The sequence below is a fragment of the Podarcis tiliguerta genome (assembly GCF_965153285.1).
Source record: "Podarcis tiliguerta genome assembly, chromosome: 1".
Classification (NCBI taxonomy): Eukaryota; Metazoa; Chordata; class Lepidosauria; order Squamata; family Lacertidae; genus Podarcis; species Podarcis tiliguerta.
In genome coordinates, this window is record NC_139534.1 from 58,161,315 (window position 1) to 58,188,092 (window position 26,778).

Genomic DNA, 26,778 nt, shown 5'->3' on the forward strand with positions numbered 1-26,778 from the left:
CAGAGTGAAACAACCCCCCCCCCCCATATATACATACATATTTGCCTGCTGATGAACAAGCACAGGCCCTAGCTTGACTAAGAGAATCCGAGCATCTCCCTGGGGCCATGAGCACCACCCAGTCAGCCCCACCCAGCTAGCGCACTCTTTCTGGCACACCCAGCCAGCAGTATCACCATCAAGAACACCTTCCTGAGGTTGTCCAACTCACCACCATCATAGGATCCAGTTCTGATAAAGAACCTGGAATCTGAACCAGTCCTGAGCCTGTGAGTAAGCATCCTATGCATGTCTCCTCTGAAGTTAAGTCCCACTGAGTTCTCTTTACCCCCAGATGAGTGTGCATTGCAGCTTCAGTTCCCTAACTGAGAGGGATGGTCTGCAGTAGATTTTTTACTTTGGGTCAGGAACTTTTCATTCCCTAATACTATATACTTGTTCACTCTCCACGCTCTCTAAGATGTGTTCCCCATCTTTTCAGCCAGGTATTTAAGGTAGCTTGCCTTAACGATAACGATACAGTAAAGTCACATAGTTTAAAATTAGAAAACCCATGAACATAACAGTAAAGCAGCAAACGAGAGAAACAACAGCCAGCACCAACCCTAACGCCAATTAAACACAGCTGTTTTTAATTGCTGTTTTGGAGGACCATGTTAGTATGTTTCATGCATTTCCTCCTTTAATGTGTGTGTGTGTGTGTTTAATTCATCTTTTATGGTTAACCTCTTTAGGAACTTGGATCCAAATGACAAGCCGTACACGAAGAAAACAAAATGAATAATTGGTGAAACATAAAGGGTTTTAATGCCCAAGAGGGATTTTACCTTTTGTGTGGAGGACACAGGAAGCAGTGCTACATTAGATAACCTCAGAGGACAGAGAAGCTCACATGCTAAAGGGTGTTTCTTCAAAACAGGTTGCTAGATTATGCACCTAGTTGCTAAGAGCAGTCCCATGTAAAGTAAATTGCAGTAATCTAGCCAGAAGTTTACCAAGGCATGAATAATGGATGTAACATTCCTCCTGCAGTGAGCCTATATTTGAGGTATTAGATGTAAGTGGTAAAAATCTGTCACAGATCTGGCCCAGTGATATCTGGACTTTATTTGAGCCAGTGCTCACCAACAGAGAAGCTGCTTTAAAAACCATGGTTAGTCCTAGAATTGGGGGGGAGGGGAGAGAACCTTAGAGCACTTTTAATTAACTCTTTGATCAGTTAATGCATTACCACTGGAGTCTGATAAAGTATGCTTGGCCCTCAACACCAACTTTGTTGGACTGGTAATGTGCAGATGCCTGATTATCATCTTCCAAAGCAACTACTCTATTCCGAACTTAAAAATGGAAAGCGTAATGCTGGTGGTCAACAAAAGAGGTTTAAAGACTCTCTCAAGGCAAATCTTAAAAAATGTCATATAAACACTGACAACTGGGAAACACTGGCCTGCGAGTGCTCCAGTTGGAGAACAGCCTTTACCAAAGGTGTCATAGGCTTTGAAGACACTCAAACTCAGGACGCAAGGGAGAAACATGCTAAGAGGAAGGCATGCTTGGCAAATCCACGCCATGATCAACTCCCGACTGGAAACCAATGTCCCCACTGTGGAAGGATATGTGGGTTCAGAATTGGCCTCCACAGTCACTTATAGACTCATTGTTAAAACCGTGTTTATGGAAGACAATCTTACTTGGCTATAAGTGATCGCCAAAGAAGAAAGAAGAAGGAAGTTAAATAAAACATTCAATGCTCGGTTCCTGAATTAAGATGTACCAGGGCTCAAACCTACCAAGGAATCACAGTATCTGTCTTGGCAGATCTCCCACTAAACCCAAATGTGTGAGAACTACGTCATAATCTAATGGGAAAAGAAAAGCACTCTGTACATGGTCAGAGGCAGCACTCCCTCCCAAGTGCCAAGTCTGGGTTGTAGAAAACAAAACAAGCCTTGTGGTTAAATTCTGTTTCTCCGGGCAGAGTACTGACAGATATAATGACTTGCCTAAAACTGCCGTATGGGGGAAATGGGATGCGGAGAATCAAATTCATGACTCCTAAATCCATATACTTCCCATTCTCTTCTGCTGCCATGTGGCAGGTTTATTTTTGCTTTCAATCCTGCACTTTGCATTTTACAGCTAGGCTAATCTCATCTCAACAAATTGCTGTAAACCTGATTTATGGCAAGCTGACCTGCAACCCGCTCCTGCCCCCTTCTGCATATACAACTGATTCCATGTTCTTCTACTTGGCCTTTTCCACCTCTTTGTAACGCAGAGCCGAGGGAGACACTGGAGTCTTCCCATTAGACAATGAACAAACATTTCCGAAGGAGCACTCCTGACCTCCATCTCTCTTTCATGCCAGGACATCGATAAGGTATATTAGAAGCCACCCCAGAACTGGCCATATTGAGTATTTTCCAAGACAACAGTGCACACTCACACTGCAAAGAACCCGTAAGTCGCCTACTCTCAGCAGCCAGGAGCATCATGACACTGGAGGGACCTGTCAGGAGTGAACATGGACCATGGGTACCAAACCATATGGGAAACAGCCCTACTAGAAAAACTTGCCAACAAATCAAAATTAGCACAGGGACAAACAAAAGAGGACGCCTTCACCCCGGTGTGGCTTCCCTTCATTACATACACAGCCCAACAAGACAACAACAAGAACCCACTGAAAGCATGCAAATTGTTGTGGCTAACTGGATCCAAAAACTCGTCTCCCTCACACATGGAAATATAACTCACTGCAGCCAACTAATGTCAAGCAACCATGCCCTGGGCCCCCCAACCTCTCTCACCACCATTTATAAGTAATAAATGAATAGAAAGAGAACCTACCCACAAGATGCTGACACAGAAACCTTGCACATAAAAGAATGAAAGTTTACTACCCCCTCTTCTCCTCCCCTCTCTTATTCTGCAACCCTATACAGTGGTACCTCCGGTTACAGACGCTTCAGGTTACAGACTCCGCTAACCCAGAAATATTACCTTGCGTTAAGAATTTTGCTTCAGGATGAGAACAGAAATTGTGCAGCGGCGGCGCAGCGGCAGCTGGAGGCCCCATTAGCTAAACTGGTACTCAGGTTAAGAATGGACCTCCAGAACAAATTAAGTTCTTAACCCAAGGTACCACTGTACTGTCCATAACATTAGTGTCTCACATCACATATAACTGATCTGTAGAAAGGATTCTATGAATGGAAAACAGAGATGCTGTATGTACTTTCATAAGCCAGTAATTTCTTTATAAAAACATTTTTTTTAAAAAAAGGTTTCAGTGCTTCAGCCAGGCCACTGGGTGCCTATGAACAAGCAAGGCGACAATTGTATGTAGCTGGAAAAAATAATAACAAACTCCCTCAGGCTCTCTGTGAGAGTACGAAACAATACTCAATGTGAGCTTGTTTCCTAGCCCACTTGAGATACAGGCAGGGAGCCTGGGGAAAGATTTGATTAGCCATCTTCTCCAGAGTCTTTACAACCATTTCCTAAAGCCAACTTTTAGCCTTTGGAAATGCTATGGGGCTGACTTTTCAGTGCTATCAATGCTGACCATGGGGCCCACGAGACAGGTTGCTTTTCTGAGAGTGCATTCTGCAACATGTCATTTACACAGTAATAGAGCATTAGCAGAGGATTTATACTGGACCGCCACAGTTGTTTTGTTTGTGATACTACCTTGATGTCACTGCATTATTGCCCTTCGGAGAGGCAACTCTTGCAAAACATGGTGCAACAACACTTAACAGCGATCAGAAATTCATGTAAGTAGTATGCAAGAGGTTCAAAGACAATTTGAGCTCTACTTATGAAAAGGTTTTCTCCAAACCCCTTGCTAATCATCCAATAATAATAACAGGGCTAAACAGTGAGCCTCCAAACTCAAGGTCCTCCTTGTGTTATAATTAGCCAAGAACGTCTCTGTCTGGAGAAGGTGTTTGTCCTTCTGCCAGCATGCAGAGTGGGGCGATTTCTGCATCTCCAAGCACAGTACTGTACCACTCTGTCAACATCAGAGGAGCAAGCAGAGCCATGTTTGTGGAAGGATTTAGAATACAAAGCACTAGACTTGGCCTGGAAGCTTGAAGTTGGTCAGGGAGTTAGGACCTAAACAACAGCATAATCACAATGAAAGGTGAGGGCCAAACTAGGGGTGTTTGGAAAGGTTTGGAGAGAGAGGTTTAGGACTGATTGATTCCCCTCCCTCCCAGCTACAAGATTGGATCCTGAGGTGCTTTAAATTGAAGTTGGATGTCAGTTGTAGAAGGCTGGGAAAGAAGAATGATCTTAATTTACAGAAAGCTACATACACAAGAGCACCAAGAATCCCCAATTTGCTGTTATTATGACAGATCTTGTACAATTCTATTAAATCAGAATAGTACCAAAAGAAAGAAAGAACAAGTAAACTACAATTTAATCCTGTAAATTAACAGGGTGTGTGTATGTGCACAGAGGAGTGATTGAGGGACAAAAACAAACAAGCTACCTACACCCAATATATTTTCTGCCAAGCTTATGTCGTGAGGTGGCCAACAAGCCGCAGAATAGCCATTCATATGGTGAGTGAAAAAAATAGGAGTTTGTTAGAAAATAAAAAAATACATTAAAAAAAAGAAAAAATGGCCATGTGTTGACCCTCATGTGCCAACCGTGTACACAGAAAAAAATCTGATCCTAACGACCCATTTGTGAGATAATACTCCTGTCTGGACATGGCCTAGACAAGATATTGGTGATCTTTGGTCAAATCTCCCGTCTAACTCAATTTCTTTTAAAATCAGGCATAGGATGAGGGAGGCAAATTGAGTTGGGACTTCAGAGAGGTCCATTAATTCACCCCATTCCACTGGGAAGTGGGGAGCAGTTGTCACCCAAAGAGTTGTGTTAGGTGGACTGCACATCAGACTAACGGAAATTGGGGAGGGGGATAACAAACATAGCTCTATCTGTATGGAATATGTGTTACCATCTGTTATAGTAACCATATCTATAGTGTACTCCTCCCACAGCAGGGAATTCCTGTTTCTGTATACGTTTGTTTATATTAGTTTTGGATTTATATCCCACCATTCACCTCCAAAGGGCCCTCAGAGGAGTTGCCAACATATTGTAACTTATCAGCCCATAAGGCAACCATAAAAGCATAATATAATTAATCATCCTAAAATCCAACAGTTAAAGCAAAATCCTAAAATATCTTCCAAACTTATGAACAGCAGCCATTACAACAGTTAAAATGAGTCACTACCCACAATATGCTTGCTGAAATTTAAACAACAATTTTACAGTTTTTCTGGACATCCCTGGGAAGGAGTTTCTTGGGGAGTTCTATAGTGTAAGGTGACACTGTTGAGAAGACCCTGTTCCTCAGGTCCATGCTTCAAACTCCAGACAATGTGATTTGGAGCAAGGTATCACCTCCTTCTGCCTCTTGCGCATCTATCGAAACCTCTACATCTGCCCTGTGTTTAGCTTGGAATGCATCAAATTAAACTTAACCAACCGTGCACCATCATAATTGTTTATACTGACTTCTGCCACCTAATACCGTGTATAATACCAGTGATAAAACACAGACAGCATGTACCCAACCATGTAACACCAGTGGCGTTATGTATCGGTGGTGTTATTTGACCTTGCACAGCTTTGGAGGCTGATGGTTTTGTCACAGCCTTAGGTAAAGAGGGTCACTTGTATAGTATTACTAAGTTGCTGGAGGGGAATGTAACCCTTAAAATGCAAAGCCAATCTTCAGGTAATGGAAAATCATCGTTCCCTGGTTGTAGATTCCACCCAACATGGCTACCTTTGGTTTTCAAATGCTTGAATACCACCAAATCTTGCCATTCAAGGCAGATGTGAACTGAACCAAATTTCTCCTACATCCCTATTAGAACAACTTTAATTATCCCTGGTCACTTCACTCAGGACAGGATGCAAAGTGCCTTTTCCACTGAATATCAAGTCTATGGAACTCCCAGCCAGTGTGTTTGCAGACATTTGTTAAAGGATTTTGTGAGGGGACAGGGTTGTTGTTCCACTTTGCTTTGAGACTAGTTTTAAATGTGTTGTCTTTGAACTTTCATCACGGTCTGCTCATATTGGTCAGCTTTTACTGCCCAATTTGTCTTTTTGTGTTTTATTGCCTCATGAAGAAATTAAAGAAAACCAAACTAAACTAAAACTGACTCAGATAAAGCCCTGGTGCTAGTGTCCCATCTCTGCAAAGGCATATTTCTTAATCCCCACTTCAGAGTTGCCAGATTATCAGTTTGCAGTGGTCATCTCAGAATCTCAACATTATCAGGTTTAGCTCAGACTTCTTGTAGTGAGGTGGGGATATACAAGGCCTACCTTATTTTCCTCGAATACCATTGCCTGTCTTTCACTTCCAGCAGCACCATCCAGCTTCTGAGGAAATTATGCAGGCCCTACTGCTCCTCATGGCTTCATCCCCAAACTTGAAACTGTTTCTCCCAATTCATTCACATGGCCTGCAGGTGCTGCTGAGGCTTTCTGGGCCTCACTCTTAAAGAGACAGTACAAAAGGTGAGAGGTGACCAGAACTTCCCCTTCACACAGCACATCATCCCTGGTTTCAGTGAGGCACTGAAAAATCCACTCTTTTTCCATCTAGCACATTCTCTCACTCCCATGTTCTCGCTTGAGGCATGCTGGCCACAAGAGAAGCTTCTACTAATAAAGCTGAAGGTTGTGCATCACAAGTAGTCCTTGAATTCTCATGTATTTGCAAATTCTTGGACATTTGGCAATGGTACGTGCAATGTCGGGGGCAGTGCAACATCACTCTTAGAAATGTCAGTGGTTCAACCACAGTGCTGGCTTCTAAATTACTGAAACTGTGAAGAAACAGCTAGATTTCTTTCAAGGTGGAATTAAAGTACATCTTAGTTGCAGGAACGAAGCCTTGGGTCTGCAAGCTGAGGTGGGGATCCTCAAAGTATCCAGTTCTTCATTAGTATATCCAGTGGCAGCTGGTGAAGTGCTGAATTTGGAAGTCATGGTGGCTTGAGCAGCACATCTCTGAATAACAGTTGCTCTGAGGAGCCTTTGCAGGAGAAAGATTGGCCAGTGACTAAAAGGGCATTTTTCTGATCCAGCAAAGCTATTCTCAGTGCTTTTTCTCCTGGGGGGACACAGGGGTACACATACCCCTAAACATTTTTAATCCATTTACTGTATTTGAGAGTACCCCTAAACATTTTTAATAGAAAAAAAGCATTGGCTATTCTCATATACTTAATGGTGGCCACTGCTGGGCCACCATACTCAGCACCATTACCAGTGGGATTGGGAGGTTATGATGAGAGAGGCCAGATTAATCCTGTGCAGCCACACCGGCATCAATGGAGACTGCAAGTCAGCCAGCAGCAGCTAAGAACCCACACAGTGTGACTCTAACAGTTTTCATGTGTTTGCTTTGTCAAGTCCTCTGGCAAGATTACAGGCTTTCCTCCTTCCTCAGTTGCTGCACAGTGGCAGCACAGCACAGCACCTCACCCTGCTGAATAGGCTATAAACCTTTTGTGCATTTAACTCATTGCTGGCCCTTTTCCAGAGGTGCTTCACCATATAGTGACAGGTTATTTACAAAGAAAACAGAAATGTTTCAACTGTACCTGTGCCTTTCTTTCTTTTTCTCATTAAACCAACATGAGCAGCAGGTGCCAGGTTGACAGCCCTGAGGTAGAAGTCTTCTTATTTCAGTTGCAAAACAGAGAGAGAAAACAACCAGCCCTCTCACCTACCCAGAATGCTGTGCTAACGGACCTCCACCAGCAGGACTTGGGAGGCTCTGCCTGGGAAAAATGAGTTTAAGCACATGCTTGGCCTAGTGAAGGGATTTTGTGCTGCAAACCCCTCAGCTGAAGAGATCAGCACTCTGATTTCACAAAAACATGTGCTGGTGTTTGGTAAATACAGTGGTACCTCAGGTTACATACACTTCAGGTTACATACGCTTCAAGTTACAGACTCCGCTAACCCAGAAATATTACCTCGGGTTAAGTACTTTGCTTCAGGATGAGAACAGAAATCGTGCTCCGGCGGCGCGGCAGTGCTCCGGCAGTGCTTCAGGTTAAGAACAGTTTCAGGTTAAGTAGGGACCTCCGGAACGAATTAAGTACTTAACCTGAGGTACCACTGTACGCTGCAGCAGTGTGCAGAAACAAAGAGCCTGGCAAGACTGATGGTTGAAAGGATAAAGAAAGATTAAGGTTTATTACTCTTGGCAAAGAATGCCATTCTAGGTGTAGGTTATACAAGTGGACAATATGCAGCCAAGACTATCACATGCTTTTAAACATTTTTCCTTTGCTGAGCACCCTGCAAAGAGCAGCACAGGAGAGACCCCACCCCAACCACAGGGATATATTTTGTTTGAAGAAATGCTTGAATGTGAATTTCAACTGCTCATTTGCTCCAGTTCTTTAACTCAACAACCAATAGAGGGGAACAACATGGCTTCAGGTTCTGTAGCTTTTCCTTAAAATTACCAAGAAAGTTTGAGCTCAGCCTTGGATTCAGGAGGAAGTAGGGCATGGGTAGGCAAACTAAGACCCAGGGGCCGGATCCGACCTAATCACCTTCTAAATCCGACCCGCAGACAGTCCAGGAATCAGCGTGGTTTTACATGAGTAGAATCTGTCCTTTTATTTAAAAGGCATCTCTGAGTTATTTGTGGGGTCTGCCTGGTGTTTTTATATGTGTAGAATGTTTGCTTTTATTTAAAATGTATCTCTGGGCTATTTGTGGGGCATAGGAGTTCGTTCATTATTTTTTTCAAAATATAGTCCGGCCCCCCCACAAGGTCTGAGGGACAGTGGACTGGCCCCCTGCTGAAAAAGTTTGCTGACCCCTGACGTAGGGTGATAGCAGTAGCCTAGGGTAGGCTATCTATCCAGATGTTGTTGGACTACAACTCCCATCACCACTAACCATTGGCCATGCTAGCTGGGGGTTGATGGCAGTTGGGAGTCCAACAACCACATTGGCTCCCCCGCCATATCTTGTATTATATGGAATGTCAGGTTTTGTGAGAACCTTCCATCCTCCCATGTTTCAGAAGTTATGGGATAAAATACTGTCAGAGAAAAGTTTTTTTTTTGTATCAGGGATTCATGCAACAATGACCCTCTCTCTTAGGCTACTGCAGGAATAAGTATTCCTGATCCTTAGTTCAGTGGCAGGAAGCAATTCAGCCCCCTCGCCTATCGTACAGCTGAAGCCATTTCCCTCATTCTCGCTGAACCTCAACCTGACATCCAGCTGATTAAAGGCGCCCTTCAAAGCCATGAGATGGCAAGCCCAGATGAAGGAGACAGCTATTGTTTTGTGTGCCTGGACAGTAAACGTTATAAATAGCAACACAAAACGAAAGGTGGGCCTCCAGCTGGTACCCATAAGATGATTTGTTTCTGAAGTATAGAAGATATAAAAAGCCCAAAGTGTTTTGATAAGAATCTTCCTTAGGGGCAGAAGAAGAAGAATGTATCAGATGTAATTTTTCTTATAAAGGGAAGTCTTACAAAGAGAGACAACATTCTAGAAAAAAGATAAATGAATTGATTGTATTTGTTTCTTCTACCCTTCAGGAACATACCTCCTAATGTGGTATTAGCTTGATGAGGCCTGCTACTCTGTTTCACTTTTTTGCCTTTGGGTACCTCACAACACTCCCACCCTTCACTTAGGTTATTTTCAATAAGGTATTTTTAAGCTGCCACCCACAATGTTACCAACCCCTGGGCTCAGAACACATTCCTGTGTCTACATCCTTCCTTGTGCCAAGGGCAAATGGATAGTATGAGCTTTGGCAAACAAGGCTTTCCCTTCAGTTTAATGATCCTGGCTTGTGTCAATTAATCTCATATTCTCTGATTTTAAACTGTGGCTACATTCACACCATACATTTAAAGCACTATAATACATCTTTAACCATCCACGGCTTTCCCAAAGTGGCTAGTTTACTCCTCACCTCGGGAGAAAGGTAATCAAGGCCTTTGTTCACCTTCAGTCTACCTGAGAAGCTCAACATGGCTTTTACAAGGCATTCTTGTATCCCTATATCAACAATTTAGAAACTTTCACCGAAGTAATTAAGCCAAGTTGTATTGCCTGTGTTTTCTGACTAATGTATAGAAAAGCATATGAATCTGACCTTTGGAGAGTTTGTAAGTAAAACATTTTTTCACTTGCTAAACACATGGGCTTTTCCTGTGCTGGGGAAAGAAGAGACTATTTTGGAAGAAACTTAGAAAAGCATATTGTAAAGGTCTAACAGCATATATTTCCACACTTAATTCCGCTGCATTTTTTAAAAAAATCAAATCTCACCAAAGAGTACTTGCCCCAAATTTGGATCTTGGCATCCAGGTATTCTCCTTTTATATACCTATTTTTTCCTGGCCACCAAATAATGTATGGTGTGAATGTGGTCTGTTTCTGCCCTAGAAGAACACATATTTCCCTCAGCCAAAAAGTCAACCGCAACAACAAAATGTCAATAGAAAACAACACAGCAGCAATAACACAATATAGGGGAACAATAGTGGAACCAACGAACATTATGTGGTGTTGGTAAAAGATAAGATGGGAAGCCATCACCAACTGCACTGTAGGGTGCAACACAGCTGCAAGCATAGGCGAAGGCAAATTGTACAGTTATGCCATATAAGCAAATCAACACCTGAAGCATTGAGCATGGCATCCACGTGCTCGACTCTTGAAGTCAGACAGAATGAGTACAACTGCTGAACTGGTGTTGACCCGGTTACTAACACCTAAATAGCCAGCCATAGGTAATTATTCAGATATAGAGCAGATCTCAGTGGTGTACCACATTAGCATTTGATTATCCTCCCTAAACACAGCTCTCCTCTCCATCATAGGGCCTTTACACCTGCCAGTGTATGACAAATAGCTCCAGAGTAATACACATGCCTTAATTTTTCCTGACCTACGTTTCACTCTAATTCACAGGAAACAGCATTTTGTAAAACAGAACACTGGAGAGTATTTCCTCACAGTGCAGAGATAATACACAGATTTCACAAATATGCCAGAGGAGAGAGAAGTTGGAGAGTCTTCCAAAGAGAAGGGTGGGGAAAGAATTCTTCCCAATGTCCTTTTGTCTACATTAATTAATGTAAATGTATGCAAATAGAATCTGTCCATTGGCTAACGGTGATGCTAAACTTGCATTAAAAACAGAAACTGGCTGAGAGCATGAATATTTGTGAAAAGAGAGACACTAACTGAAAATGGCAGAAATGCTAAGTAAAAGTCAAGGAATATAGAGGAGGTCACTTGTGGTGACCTCCCAGACAGGGCAGCATTGTAATGAAGGTTGTGAAAGGGCCAGGTTGGCACTGAAATAAGAAAGCTGGATAGGGTCTAAAAGACTCCTTATGCAGTGTCACACGCACACACACCACCACCCATGGATGTGTCAAGTGTCATACATGTGACTTGCACACCAACGCATAACTATTAAGAGGAAAAGTACACTGAATTCTATGCTCAAAAAAACCTTATCCAGAGCAGCAGCATTCACATCACCTGCTAGTGGGCCAGGATAATTGGTGGACCCTCCTTAACTAGCACAGAACTGGGGAATGTTTGGGCCCTTCAGGTGTTGCTGGACTACAGTTCCCATCATTTCTAATCATTGACCACCACCTTGCCCCCATGACTGAGAGGGCTCAGGAGCCACATGACAACAGTGCACCGTGCGCACATGCCCCATGGCGTGCTGATGTCGCACACACATGGCTCAGGTTGTAAGCGCACGGCTGCTACAGAAGTTGGGGGCCCTGGCTTTCTGATTTAGAATTTTGTGAGGGCCTTGGCCTCCCCCCATACTTAGTGCCCTGATTGACCATGCTCTCTGGGGCTTATGGGAGTTGAAGTCCAACAGCATCTGGAGGGCCAAAGGTCCACTGACTCCTGCTCTAGCAAGTGAATGAGGTGGTAACAAGTTCTTTCTTTCATTCTTTCTTTCTTGTTTTTTTCTAATCACTATAAGATGTTAATTTAAACTTCAAATTCCACTTAGATTTCCGCTAAGCCAAGAGCAAATAATATTACATAAAATAAAATAGCATATATCAAAGTAAAATAAAATTATAAAATAATTGTGGCCTTCCAATCATTTCCTGATATAGTTGACATTTATGATTTTGAATGTACTTATAATTATTACCTTACTTTTAACATACTTTCTAATACTTTCTTACAACATATCGTACCAATCTTTCTTTGTTTCTTAATATTTTACTTACACAAGGGTCATTTAAACACTCCCATAGATAGCATGTCACTGGGTTTTTTTTGTAGGTATCTCTTAAACATTTCCCACTTTTGAGAAAATGATTGCTTTGTGTTACCTCTTAACCTATTTGTTAACTGAGCCATTTCCACATAGTCTAATAATTTATTTTGCCATTCCGTTGACATTGGTATCTTTCCCCCCTTCCAATTAGATGCTATTAATAAACGGGCGGCAGCTGTTGCATATAGAAAGATTTCTCTTATATTTTTCAGAATATGTCTGCCCAAGATTCCCAACAGAAAAGCTTTAAAGATTTTTTTTTATCTCATCATAAATAATAATCCCAAACCCCTTGGTTTTACTGCATGTCCACCACATGTGATAAAAATCCCCTACTTTTTCTCCACACTTCCAACACTTATTCGAATTGCTTTTATACATTTTGGAGAGTTTTTATGGTGTAAGGTACCACCAAACCGGCATCTTCATCATGTTTTCTTTAATGCTGTAACATGCAGTAAAGTTCATGTTTTTCAATGTGCTTTGCAAACTGAATTTCCTCTTTAGACATCTATTCTAGCTGGCTGTTGCTGCCATCTTTGGGATTGTACTGCGCATATACCCAGCTGTCATTGTTGCCATACTTCTTACGTTGCACCATTTTCATAGACAGCTGAATGTGTGAAGACAACGGAATCCCCAAGGCTCCAGTAACATTCAGTGAAGGCGAAGGCATGAGATGCAGATACTTGGTGGAACAAGGTGAATGCGTAGGATAGAGAGGAATGCATAGAGACAGGTCTTCCTATGACTATTTATTTACTTGTTTATTTTCAATATTTATACCTTTATTTTTAGAGCAACATCCTCACACAAGGTAGCTTCTAGCAGTAGATAGAGATAATGCAAACAAAAAGAATAAATGAAATTTAAACCAACCACCAAGTATTAGTGCCCAGGGTGCAGGCAGGTTGCTGCATATTACAGAATTTTGCTTTCAAAACTGTCAACATGCGTCTCTGCAAAATCAGGCTTTAGCCAGGAGTTGTCACCAGAGTTATCTGCAATATTGCCTTCTTTCCATTTTCCTCCAAAAATTAAAGGCAAGTTACACATTCACTTTCTCTCTATCATTTCAGCCTTTTTGTGTTGCTTTTACAGTGCTTTCTTGTATATCACCCAAGTATATTTTCACATAATATATGAGTGCTGTTTCCCAGACAGACATCAGATTGCACGTTTTTGCAACAATGGGTAGGACAGTACATACACCGTGATTCTGCAGAAGCACAAAGAATGCATGCATTATTCTCCTATTTGAAGAATGTAGCTTCCTCATAATCTCATTGTTAATGTTTAAAAAGAACAAGTTTCTGGACCCTATAGCTTGGATGCTTGAAGGACAATAACCGTATAAGGTTTTAGAGACTGGGATTCTTCTTCTCAGTACCATGTGCAATCTTTTCCCTTCCCATGACCAGCAAAACCAGAATAAATCATGCAAAGTACTAAACACTGCAGAAACAATACTGGAAAATATTGGGAGTTGTGTTCAATTTGCATAATCTATACAGATTGCAGAATTCATCTTTTATTGGCTCAAGATATGAATACCTTGAGAAAATTAGATTTGCTTGTTGTTTATGGTGAACAAGACACTCAGCAAGACAGCTGGGAGTGGACATAAGGACAAATGTCCTCTATTACAAATATCCAGACTTCTCTACACACAATTACAGTCAGGCCTAGGTTACACTCATAACTTGTAAAGTGGCTATCAGTCTCCTCAGGCAGACCAATAAATGGCTTGGTTTTCAAAACAACATAATACCTTATTAGAAAATCATTCTGCAAGAGTAACTTTTGAAAGGCGAGCAATTGCCCTAAAGCACTTTTGAAAATCTTGCCTCACTGGTTTGATGCAAGTTTTAATACGCCTGTTGCTTAAAGCCCCGCCCTCCTCACAAAGCAACGAGAAGCAATGACTCCTCAGGTTAGGTAAACCTTAGCTCCTACTTGCCAAGGCACCTATAAGGAATCTCGCCCAGCAGAACATACTCTCACTTGTAGCAATATTGCCACACTTTGTGAAGCTGTGTCATCTTTTTCTGACCCTGTGTGACAGTAGCGATAAGCCTAAGAGCTATCAGAGAGATGAAAGAAGTGTCATCACATCAAGTGTGGTGGCTGGAGCATTTGGGTTTGGATGTTGAGGAAAACCCAGGCTCTAATCCCCACTTCAGACACAAAGCTAGTGTTGCTCATGAAAAGTTAAATATATTCATCCCCAGCCCATATGCAAGCCTCTCCCCATCAACAGACTGCACTCTCAGGGAGCCCCACCTGGTATTATATTGTGTCTCGACTCACTCCACCTATCCACCAGGATAGCTTATGATAACAAGGGCCCATCTACATGGCACCAACACCAGCTGGTTTGCCCAGGGCCTCAGGCTGCTTCGTCTCCTGCTTCTTCCTTGAGTTCCCTCCTCTCATGGGCAGCTCAGGAGATTTTGTATCGGAAGTCCTTATGCACCTGGAAGTCCTGCATGTCTCAAGGCCATTCATTCCTAAGCCCTGCCATTTGGCCACATTGCCCTTTGTGAGCCATGCAAAGGTTCTGATGGCAGCAATCCACAATGGAGCCTTGAGGGAAGCCGCAGGGGCAAACAGCTAAAGGAGAACGTTCCTCCACTCTCAATATGCAAGAGTAAATAGCATAAATTCAATGACTTGGCCTCTATTTATTTACTTAAAAGTCTTCCTATGCCATTTTTCATAAGGAAAATCACAAAGGCAGTTTGTAATAATGGAGAAAATTAAAATCACAACCAACAAATATTATTTATTTATAAAAATATTTCAATACTGTTATTTCTTAAAAATATATTACAGTGGTTTACAGTGATATAAAAACATAAAACCAAACAATAAAACAAGTCAAACAAGTCAAAAGAAAGTTAAGGCGAAAAGAAATTTAAAAAACACACCAATATGTAGAATAACAACTCTTGCAAAACACATATAAAACTAACACAATAATAACCACAACAGGTATCAGTGGCTGCCACCATAAGACCAAACCTGACCATGATAACAGAGTTGTCTTAATCCCGCTTGTTTCCAGACTAGCCCTCCCATACCCTGAGGCAAGGATGAAATTGAGGGATGTGTCCTGCTCTGTGCATTGAGCAGATGACACACTGAGACATCCCCGTGGTTTTCATGGAGGTCATGAAGAACCACTGAGGGCAGCTTCAGAATTTTGAAGTTCATCAGCATCACATTTGAGATTGCCAGAGAGGCTGCTGAACAGCAGGTGGGCAGCAAACTAGAAGGAACTCTTGTTTGTTTGGTCCAAAGTCAGGCACAGACCGTGTTCCAGGGCAGGAATGTCTCTGACAATAAATATGGCATTATTTTGGACCATAGCAAACCCCCTCCAAACCCTCAAGTCTATGTTGGTGCTGTGCTGAGTACCAAGACAGACACAGCTGGGTCGGACTAACCCCAACCAGGTCTCAATTATAAATGCTAGTCTGGCTCCCAGCAGACAGAACTCCTTAGCAGAGCATCCAGAATAGGAAATGGTCCTGCAAATATCCACAGCCTGCTCCCTTGCATCATATCTCCCATGCCCATAATAATTATGGTGGGGTTCTCCTACCATCCCACCCTTTGCCAAATTCATCCAGACACACACTGAACCAAATGTAGCCTAATTATTAACGTGCACCATACAAAAATGCAAACATAGACAACTGGGTAGCAGCATAAACTAGTAAAATGCTTACAATTGCACAAAGCTATTTAAAGATATATTGCAGCTACTGCTACTACTCTGCAGATGTTTCCAGTTAGTGTTGTGTTGGGCTTCTGAGATGAAGAAAAGGCAGAGGGAGACAGCTGGGCAGTGCGAAGGAGTTCCACATGTCAAAACTCCATTTGTTAATGGTGTCATGAGACACCATTTGAGAAATACATGAGCTCAATGCTTCTGCCTAGGCAAGCCCATTGGCACTCTGCCACACCTCATCCCAGGTAAACCAGTCCAGAGGCACATTGTCCTTAAACAAAGGGTGCAGCTTGTCTTATACCAGGTCAAGCTGTTTGTCTGCTCTGTGTTGTCTACTCTGACTGGCAGCTGCTGTCCAGGGTCTCTAGCAGAGAGAAAGAAAGAAAGAAAGAAAGAAAGAAAGAAAGAAAGAAAGAAAAGAAGAAGAAGAAGAAGAAGAAGAAGAAGAAGAAGAAGAAGAAGAAGAGGAGGAGGAGGAGGAGGAGGAGGAGGAGGAGGAGGAGGAGTTTGGATTTGAAATCCCGCTTTATCACTACCCGAAGGAGTCTCAAAGCAGCTAACAATCTCCTTTCCCTTCCTCCCCCACAACAAACACTCTGTGAGGTGAGTGGGGCTGGGAGACTTCAGAGAAGTGGGACTGGCCCAAGGTCACCCAGCAGCTGCATGTGGAGGAGCGGAGACGCGAACCTGGTTCCCCAGATTACAAGTCTACCACTCTTAATCACTACACCACACTTTCCCATCGCTTACTACCTGATTCTTTAAGCTGGGGTGCAATCCACACCAAGGCCCCTTTTAACTTTATGAGATTTCATGCAACCACATTTGCTGCTTGTTTGGGGCGCACTGTGTGGAATACAATGCCACTTCTCTCTCTTGTTTTTAACATTCTGGGTTATAAGCTGCTGTGAAAAACTATAAAAAGAGGGAGGTGTGTCAAAGTTATTTGCGCAGCATCCTTGTTCTTCATCTCACAATGTGGGCGTTGCCTAAAAGGTGACCTATTTTTAAAGAAACCTCAAGTACATGCACATATCTGCAACTGTGCAAACAGTTAATACAAGCTACACAGCTGGGAGGGAGAAAGAATGTCGCCACCCACAGCAAGGATTCTGGTGACCTTTCTTCTCCCTCATCGCCCCCCCCCCCCAGCTGCCTTTTCTGGACATTCACACTCTTCTTTCCACCCATGCAATTTATTGCAGGTATTGCTCTCATAATTAACTTGTACAAGGAGAATTTGTACAACTGGAGGTCAGGCAACCTGCTCCCACAAACACATATAAAATGACATAGGCTGCCCATATGATTATTTTTTTCTACAGCTGCTCCCAAATATTTCAGAAGCTGGGTTTCTAGCTCACTGGAAAAGCAGTTAGCTACAAAAGAAATGTAGTATCTCACCCAGGTTACGACGTTTTACAAGAGGTCAATAAAAAATTACTAACCAAATGCAATCAAGTGTTAATTGTATGGCTGAGAGAGAACCAAACAGATTGCTGCTGCCAACTCCCTCCTTCTCCTTTCAGTTTGACCATGTGTTTCATCAATGACTTGCACCTCTTTGCCCACATATCAGGCATTTAATATTTGCTCCTGTGATCCCCGAGGGCATCTGGCTGATGATACCTCAGCCCTTATCCCCTTCCACATCATTTTCACCTCCTTCCTTCACTCCCAAAATAACAGGCACTCCATGGGTGGTATTCAAGTAAGTTTTACTCAGAGTAGATATATTGATATATATCTCTTTTCCTATCTTGGGCTGCTGCTCCATCCTGGCATCATTTATTCTGTTATCACTGGTTGGGCACTGCTTTACTTTTGGGTAAAGACAGAGGCAAAGTAGATGTTGAGCATTTCTTCCTTCTCTCTGTCACCCAATACCATTTATTTGTCTTCTCCATGCAAAGGACCTACTACTTGCTTGTTCTTCCTCTTGTTTCAAACATAGCCAAAGAAAGGTTTCTTTTTATTCTTAACCTCTCTGCAAGCCTGAGCTCATTCTGAGCTTGAGCCAGTCCGACTTCCCCCCTGCAACTGTTGGTTATTTGTGTATACTCCTCCTTTGTTATTTTCCCGATCTTCCATTTCTTATACTGTACAGTACATGCCCTTCTTAAATCTCAGCTCATCTGTAAGCTCCTTATGATTTCCTTAGATACATCCCACTTTTCTTCCTTGTTGGCATTGTCTGCATTTGTGCCTTCAATATTTCACCTTTAAGAAACTCCCAGACACTTTGGACTCCTGTCTCTTTGAGTATTTCTGACCATATCTTATCCAGTAGTTCCTTAAGCTTTTTCAAATCACCCTTCTTAAAGTCTGACTATACTTAGTCAGTATAGTATATGCGATGGCAAACCTGGACAGCATCTTAAAAAGCAGAGACATCACTTTGCCAACAAAGGTCCGTATAGTTAAAGCCATGGTTTTCCCAGTAGTGATGTATGGAAGTGAGAGCTTGACCATAAAGAAGGCTGATCGCCGAAGAATTGATGCTTTTGAATTATGGTGCTGGAGGAGACTCTTGAGAGTCCCAAGGACTGCAAGAAGACGTATCCATTCTTAAGGAAATCAGCCCTGAGTGCTCACTGGAAGGACAGATCGTGAAGCTGAGGCTCCAATACTTTGGCCACCTCATGAGAAGAGAAGACTCCCTGGAAAAGACCCTGGTGTTGGGAAAGATTGAGGGCACAAAAAGAAGGGGACGACAGAGGACAAGATGGTTGGACAGTGTTCTCAAAGCTACAAACATGAGCCTGACCAAACTGCGGGAGGCAGTGGAAGACAGGAGTGCCTGGCGTGTTCTGGTCCATGGGGTCACGAAGAGTCGGACACGACTAAACGACTAAACAACAATACTTAGCTTTCCTTTGTATCTGTATAATGAAATCCAAGAGGACACGATCACTTCCTCCCAAGGTTCCCAGTAAAGAAAGAAGGGACAGGGACCCAGAGGGCGCTTCCATACAACCTGTTTGTTGAGGATTCATCCTCATTTGTTTGCAAGGAAATTAGATGACCTAAGCAAGTATTATCTTGCACTTTCCAGTCACTGTCCTTATCGTGAAAAGGCTGAGCTTTTGGGAAAGCAGATTTGTTGCAAAAGAACTCCCAATCACTTTGAATGGTGCAACCTGGATGTGTTTGTGTGTGACAGAAGCCCACCTGAATATAGCAACTGGAAGCGTCCTCAAAGGTATGGGAAGAAGGCCAGGCAAGGCCAGGCAGGCACCCAGCTCAGCATGGGAAATGAATGGGAAAAGTATAAAGAAACAAAAACAAGGTTCTGATGATGTGGTAATGATTCATCTCCTTTTTAATCCAGTACTGTATGGTGTTTGTTTATCTGAAGCTCAGCCCTGCCCTGCCAAAGTGCCAAGAGATTACTAGAACCTGAGCTGTAGGTCAAGGTAGCTTTGAATGAAAAGGCTGGGATAGGTTGAAGAGGGCTTGTGTTCCCTCCTTCTGCTTTTTCCTTCTGCCAGGAGCTCAGACCATAGCAAAGTCTCACCCAGCAGCCAGCTGTTGTTGCTGATCTGCAAGATGAGCACCACTGCCACAGAGAGAACAAACTTGTCTTAGGGCGTTTTAAACTTGTGTGAGTGTGAGTGTGTGTGTGTGTGTGTTTAAAGCAACAACAAAAGAAAATTAACTGGTTGGGTAACATCAGTGGGTGGGACTAATTTTTTTGCTTTCAACCCATCTTAGCTCAGCCTGACACTGCACCGATGGTTACGGCTAAAGAGTGAGAGTTTAATTCACCCAAGTGCTTGCAGAAGGAAGTATCTGCCCAGTCGGCAGCCTCTGGGACCTCAACAGCCCTGGGCTAAGAAGGCACGTGGGGAAATTGTCTCCATCGTCACTGAGAGGATGCTGCAGCAGGGGAACAAACTGCCTAGGATGCCAAACACTGTAGGTCTCCAGCTTTCTCTTTCTGATTTCATGCTTTCATTCAGTCTACACAGGTGGAGAGGTGGATGAGCAGAACTTGGGGGTGCTAGTGTTGGGATATTGTGCAAGCAAGTGCTGGGCTGCTGGGTGTAAAATCTCATAGACTCTGGCACAGCATGTGGTAGGACGTTGGTGGGTCATGTAAATATATGGTGGAATGGCACCAGAGCTGCAATCCAGTACCCACTTCACTGGGACCAAACCACCTTGAACTTCGGGGTATTTGCATTTGAGTAAAATTGCCTAGGACTGAGCTGCACAGGACTCTGTCATGAGCAAGTCATCCTTTGGATCCTGAAATGGCTTACATCCTGCAAACCAGAGAGAGAGGGGCTTGTGATCTGCCATTGTGATTTTCTCTATAGATAGACAGAATAGGCACAATGAGAGGGTCATCCCACTAGAAAGGATAGCATTTCCATGTTCTCTGTGAACCTTCTGGATGATATTGTTTAGAGGCTCTGCGATCTGGTGGTGTCCTGAACTTGGATTTTTAAAATCCCATATCAGCTATAAATGTAAAGGGTGGTTGCATGTGAGTCTCCACTTCCCAGCCCCAGTTCCTCTCCTGTCAAAAAGGGGGGATGCCTCTTCTTCAAACAATGGCTAATTAACTTATAATGGAATTCAGCGTCATGAAATGTGTTGAAGGCCTTAAAAAAGATTTGATGGGAGAGAGGACTATCAATGGCTATTAGCTGTGAGAGCTCAATGGAACCTACATAACCAGAAGCCACACACCTCTAAGCGCTGAGAGCAAATAACAGAGAATGTCATCACCTTACATGCTCTGCTTGTGCATTATCCAGAGGTGGATATTAGAATTTGGGACTAGAAGGGCCTGGGATTTGATCCAGCAGGCCAATTCTTACACTCTTAACAGTAAGCCTCAGATGGGATGTTGAGTGACCGTTTGAAATGAGAGTGGCAATGTACCGGTATTTTGTACATCTGCAAATGTTGAGTAAGTGAATAATAGCTTCTGCCACAGAGCTATAGTGGAGCATAAAGGATCATGCTTATAGATTTTAGCAAAACCATTTCACTTGATCTTAAAGGATGTTACTGTAAACCCCTTAATTGGTCAAGCAAGCCATTTCTACAAAATACATGCCATGCTTAAATTTGTAAATTTATGCATGGCATGAAGAAAGTGGATATCTCCAGCAGATAACCTGTGTAGATAAAAATGCTTTAAAACTTGGCTCAGGAGGTTAGAATTTATTTTTTTAAAAGAAAAAGTAGAGTAGGAGCATACACCCAACTTGTCTGATCTGAGAAGACAGACCTGGGCTTGTCTCACTGCTTGACTTCAAACCTTCTCAGCAGCCCCCTGTGGGCCTCAGTTCCCCACCTATAAAATGAGAATGTTAGCAACATATTTCACAAGTCTGTTGTGAAGATGAATAAAAAAATACCATAAAATCAAAGGAAGAGGAGCAAGAAGGAAGAGAGAGCAGAGGTGTAGCATGTGGGAGTTTCACAAACATGGTTGCCAACATGTCTATTCAATGGTGATGCAAGAAGGACAACTTTATTAGGAGCAGTTGATACAAGATCACACATCACATTCACTCTCAATGGGCAAGGGGGGAGGAAAAATGGTCAAAGAAGAAAGGGAACTCCTGCCCGCGAAATGAGTGATAGTGCCAGACACAGCTTATGCTCAGCTATGGAGTGAATATTCATTAGGGAGAAACTATTTCATTACAAGTTGGTGCTCATCAATTTAGTTTGCTGTTGCATATTCTGCAACTTACATGTGCCAGAGGCAGTGGTGGTGGGTGTGGGACTGAAGGAATTGCTCACTCTGTGCATTCCTTCCACACCCTGGCAGCAAAGCCCTCCTCTGGGGAAGAGCAGATTTAGTGGAATCTGGAAAGGGTGGGATGAAATGCAGATCTTGATGTAGCAGAGAGATGGCAATTTATGCAAGCTGAAGATGTTTATCAACCCTACTTGAGAGCCTTTCCAAGAGGCCCAGGATCTTCTCTTAGGAATTCTTCTGTTCATGCTAAAACATGTGTGTAGGCATCTGCGAGGACCCCTCCCTATAATTTTGCATATACATGTCCAGCATCCTTTGTATTGGCTTCTGTTAGCAGGCAACCCCCACTCCTACCCTGGGATGCTGAAGGTGCAGGCCATGTGGCAGAGTTTACACTGTTCAGGAATCTGGGTGGCATCCAGAATCCATTTTTTTCTGCCTGGTGCTCTGGTACTTCATCAATTGTCTCAGATTGTAAATCTTTCATTAAAAAAAGAAGAGGTGTGTCTCTAATCCTCATCATACAGGAAAAAAACAGGAATATGTACAAAAAATGTGCAACTCAATGAAAAGTAATGCTCACACGCTGTTGCTGTTCTGGCCTCTGAAAAGGGAATGCCTCTGGCCAAAGGAAGTCGTGAAAAAGAAAGAATGCCTCTTGGTTGTGTCGCAACCTCCAAATGTCAGATAACACACAAATGAGGCATGCTAATTTAGTTCATCTCATTTGCATATACATAATTTGCACAACTATCTCCAGATCGCCTTCCCTTAGTGTTGCCCTTTAGTCTGAACATCCTTCAGTTGTAACTGTTAGTTAATTTCCAACATTTGTAGACTGCTTTTCTTCATAAATGGCCTCAAAGTGGTTTATAGAACAATCAATAAGACATCCATCAAATAATATCACAATTGGAACAATAAAAAGGTCAAAACATGAAATAGGTTTAAAGGAACTTATTGAAGATGCCTGCTGGAATAGACAGGTCTTTGTCAAGTGCTTGAAGTTCAACAGGAAAGGGGCCTGCCTGATCTCAAGTCGCACGACTCTTGGTGAACATCAGAGGTGCATCTGAGCCATGGGGGACCACTAACAGAGACAATATTTTTCACAGGAAATATTGCTCCCAGAAGAAAAGAATAACAAGAAAGTTTAAAGCAGAGGTGGTCATGTAAATGATGTTGGACTCCAACTCCTGTCAGCTCCAGCCACCATAGCCACTGGTCAGGAACGATGGGAACTGTAGTCCAACAATATCTGGTTGGCCACAGGTTCCCTTTCCTTAGTTTAAAAGGGCCAAGGCAGGGGCCTAACCAAATCCCTCTTGGCCTCTGATCTGCTGTCGTCCAGTACAATGGAGCATGGCTAGTTCAAACAGTATGCAAGGCTGGAATTCTGCAGTGAAATTGTGGTTCTGGAACTGGTCTAGAATGGTCTTGAGCACATCCTAGAGCCTGTTGGATCCTGCCAAAGTTTTGGAGACTCTACTGGATGAAGATGATTGACCATTTGCCAACTGGCAACTTACAACACTGGACATAGAACTACTTGGTAAACTGGTCATCTGTTGCCCTGCCAAGTAGTATGGAAACTCTTGCCACACTCTGCAACTCTTCAGAAATCCAGGGAAGCAGGGGGAGGCTGATAAAATTCTACTCGACAATACAGATGACCTGCTTACCAGATCTGTAGTCACCCAAAGTCATGTGTGCCGTATGGCACACATGGTGAAATCTCCAGACCTGTGTTGTCCATTGAAATTAAACTACTACATTCAGGACCCACACAGGAAATAAACCTGACAAGTTTATTAAGAGGCTTATGTATGACTGCAGAATTTTTTCTCTATATTTGGCTCATCAGGCTGTTGGGACCAAACCATGCCCACCTCCTTTGCACCTGAAGGGAGATAAAACATGACCATGCCAATGGGGGTTTTATGGTTTGTACAGTGGTACCTCGGTTTAAGAACAGCCCTGTTTATGAACTATTTGGTATACGAACTCCACAAAACCGAAAGTAGTGTTCTGGTTAGTGAACTTTGCCTCAGTCTACGAACGGAAGCCGAAAGGTGGAAGGGCACTGGCGGCAGAAGGCCTCATTAGGGAAAGCACACCTCAGTTTAAGAACGGCTTTGGTTTAAGAATGGACTTCTGGAACGGATTAAGTTCGTAAACTGAGATACCACTGTACTGTCAAAAATTTTATGATGTCAGGTGGGTGGGTAGCTAACTCATAGAACTACCATGCCCAGAGTTCCTTGTGGAATAGCAAGCACTGGAGTATATCACTTAGTAAGTGATTGCTTGAGTTGATGAGATAATAATTTGTAACAGCAGTTTCACCTACACAAATTATCACAAGATGGCTGCAATGATTGCATGGGAAATCTACCTTGTAAACCTCGCCCTGATGTGCATTGTCATAGGAGTAGCGCTGAGAGGAATAGCTGAAGATCGTCTTGCTCTGGAAACAAAACTAACCCAACAGTAGGCTTGACCAAGTAATCTGCATTCCTCTCCACACACCTCTTTGCCAGGGCACACAAGCCATAGCTTTTATGAGCTCTATAAATCTTCTGCAAATTTAAACTGTAACATAAAAATGTCTCTAATTGGCCTTTTACCCTCATGCGGTAACAGTTCTAGTGCTCTCCCATTGCCTCCATTGTGACACATGCATTTTCCCCTCACCCCTGGCTCAGTTGCTTTGGACATTCTAAATGTGATTTCATAACCTTAAATTATGCACACATCAAACTGCCCTTCAATGACTGCCCTTCCCCTTCAAACATTAAAAGCAATATATGGGAAGATTGTATTGATCCCCTATCAAAACTATTTGCATTCTGACTCTACTACTAGAATAATTCACAATGTTGCTGTTTCAGTGGACAGGGTTGTTGTTTTTAGTCAACTAACCTTTCATTGGGTTTTACAAACTGGGATCATAGGAATAATAAAGGATACAAATAAACGGAACAAGTGTGAGACATAGCCTTTTTCTCTTTCCTCACCGCCCCTGCAGACCTCTCAACCCCATATAGGGGTTGAGGGACTGAGAGAATCCTTGGCTCAGACTTGACAGAGACCTGTGGAGGGGTCTTGGGACTCCCCTTTGGAGAGGTTCGGAGCCCCTCCCTTGGGGACCCCGGTTCTGGACTCTGTGGCTGTGGACTGTGCACCTCAGCAACAGGTTCAGTTTCGTCCTCCTCCTCTTCCTCATCTGAGTCAAACGGTTCTGAAAGAACATCCAGGTTCCCGTGAAGGCGTTTCCACCCACTCTGCTCGCAGAACTCAGCACTGCCGCTAATAAGCAGCTTAGACTGGTTGCCATTAGGGCCACATCACAAAAACCGCACAATAAATTTGCAGGGATATCTACAAGATATGGTTCATTATTAGTGGTCAATGTACAGGTTCTAGGTTCATAGAGTGGTTTAAATAGAAACAAAAATGAAAACAATAGGGAAAGATGATAGAACGGAGCTAACATTCATCATTTTATAACTAAAAATCAGCAGCTCTGGGGGTTGTGCTTAGATTAAGTATGAGTAATACTCATTTTTCCTCTTATGCTACCAATGAAACAATACAAAGTGCTGGTATATTGATGAAAGTGGTAGGTGGGGGTTCAAAGTGATGATGATAATTTATGTTTAAATTTAAATTTAGATCAACCAGATTGAGCCAAATGCTGATGGTGGTAATTGTTCATTTTCTGGAATACTAGCATGTGTTATGAAATTAAAGCACACCAGGGTAAAAACCATTTTTCTCAATCTGTCCACATGTTAATCTCGCAAGGAGAGCTGTTTCGCAAACTGTTCAGTATCCATTGTCTATTGTTGTGCTGGAAAGGTACTTCCAGTGTTTGGTTATGTTGTGCTTCGCCACTTGTTATAAATGTCTTATTAATTCTTTCTCTATTTTGTAAATCCAGTTAAGTTTGAGCCCACCATTGTTTTGGAGGGAGAGGCTGCACTTTATATTGGTTGGGAAACACTTAGGCTATTGTGCAATCGTGTGTGTGTGTGTGTGTGTGTGTGAAGTTTTCAATTTTACATCTCAAAATAATCATCTTTCATGATACCATACATTCAATGACTTCCCTCCTTCCCCTTCCATGGTTCATATAGTTTATCCACCATTCTTGCATATTTTGCTATAACCATCTAATTCAGTTCTCCTATCTTACATCACTCTAATATTTATTATACTGTTGAATTTACCTTAATGCTGACAGCATTTTCAACTATGCACAACTGTTTTCCATATACTCAGTGAAATTCTTCCACTCCTCTTTAAGTTCTTCTTGCTCTCATTCTTAGACTAGCTAGTTCCACATATTCTATCATCTTAAGTTGCAATATTTCATTTGAGGCTTCCTTAGCTCTGAAATAATTTACATCTTCTCTCTTTATTCCTTCCTTCCTTCCTGTCCCTCTTTTCACATCCTAGTGAGGCCTCAGAGGTAGCTCAGTCAAGGAGGGAGAATAGGATGAGTTAGTTAGACCTATGGAAATATTATCATGGGCACTTCTAATTTGTCATTATTTTTGGGTGTGATTCAATCATATACTGGGAAATTCAGGTTATGCAATTACAGCTTATTGGGAGCTTTTGTGCAAGAAACCCACTTCCTTAAAAAAAAAAGGACTTTTCTGATGAGGAAAGTGATGGGGCAATGCGGTAGAATATGTGAAATAACACTTGCTTTGATACAATGAATGCTCATTCAACAATCAAAGTAATCTAATCCCCCTGCAAACAAATCAGGATGAAGGCTCAAGAAACGTAGCCATTTGATTTATGACTGGCTTTGACATGGTTGGCACTTTTTGCTCAATGCGTCCTTTAGGAGGCAGCCACACTTCCTGTTTCCCTCTCTAGTTTATAAAAATGATTGTCACTTGCCTTATTAAATGATGTTGTTAAGCAGTACAT

General features: G+C 42.5%; 1 protein-coding gene and 1 long non-coding RNA gene across 6 annotated transcripts in view; one reads left to right on the forward strand and one right to left on the reverse strand.

Annotated features, from left to right (window-relative positions):
- Window positions 1-26,778, reverse strand: part of LOC310666772 — a 52,804-nt gene that overhangs the window by 9,987 nt on the left and 16,039 nt on the right. The window contains exons 1-2 of one of the 4 annotated variants that reach the window (XR_014506026.1): window positions 7,659-7,931; window positions 6,373-6,546 (exon numbers count right to left, since the gene is read on the reverse strand). The exons of 2 other annotated variants lie outside the window; for them this stretch is intronic. This is a non-coding gene — a long non-coding RNA (uncharacterized lncRNA). Of the gene's footprint in view, window positions 1-6,372; window positions 6,547-7,658; window positions 7,932-26,778 lie in introns of those variants that run through there. One more of the 4 variants, XR_014506027.1, reaches the window with a different exon arrangement.
- Window positions 19,822-26,778, forward strand: part of PKP3 (plakophilin 3) — a 65,601-nt gene continuing 58,644 nt past the window's right edge. The window contains exon 1 of one of the 2 annotated variants that reach the window (XM_083417615.1): window positions 19,822-20,024. In XM_083417615.1, the coding sequence (XP_083273741.1) occupies window positions 19,983-20,024 (42 nt within the window). In that variant the 5' untranslated portion in view covers window positions 19,822-19,982. The remainder of the gene's footprint in view (window positions 20,025-26,778) is intronic. The other variant, XM_083417614.1, reaches the window with a different exon arrangement.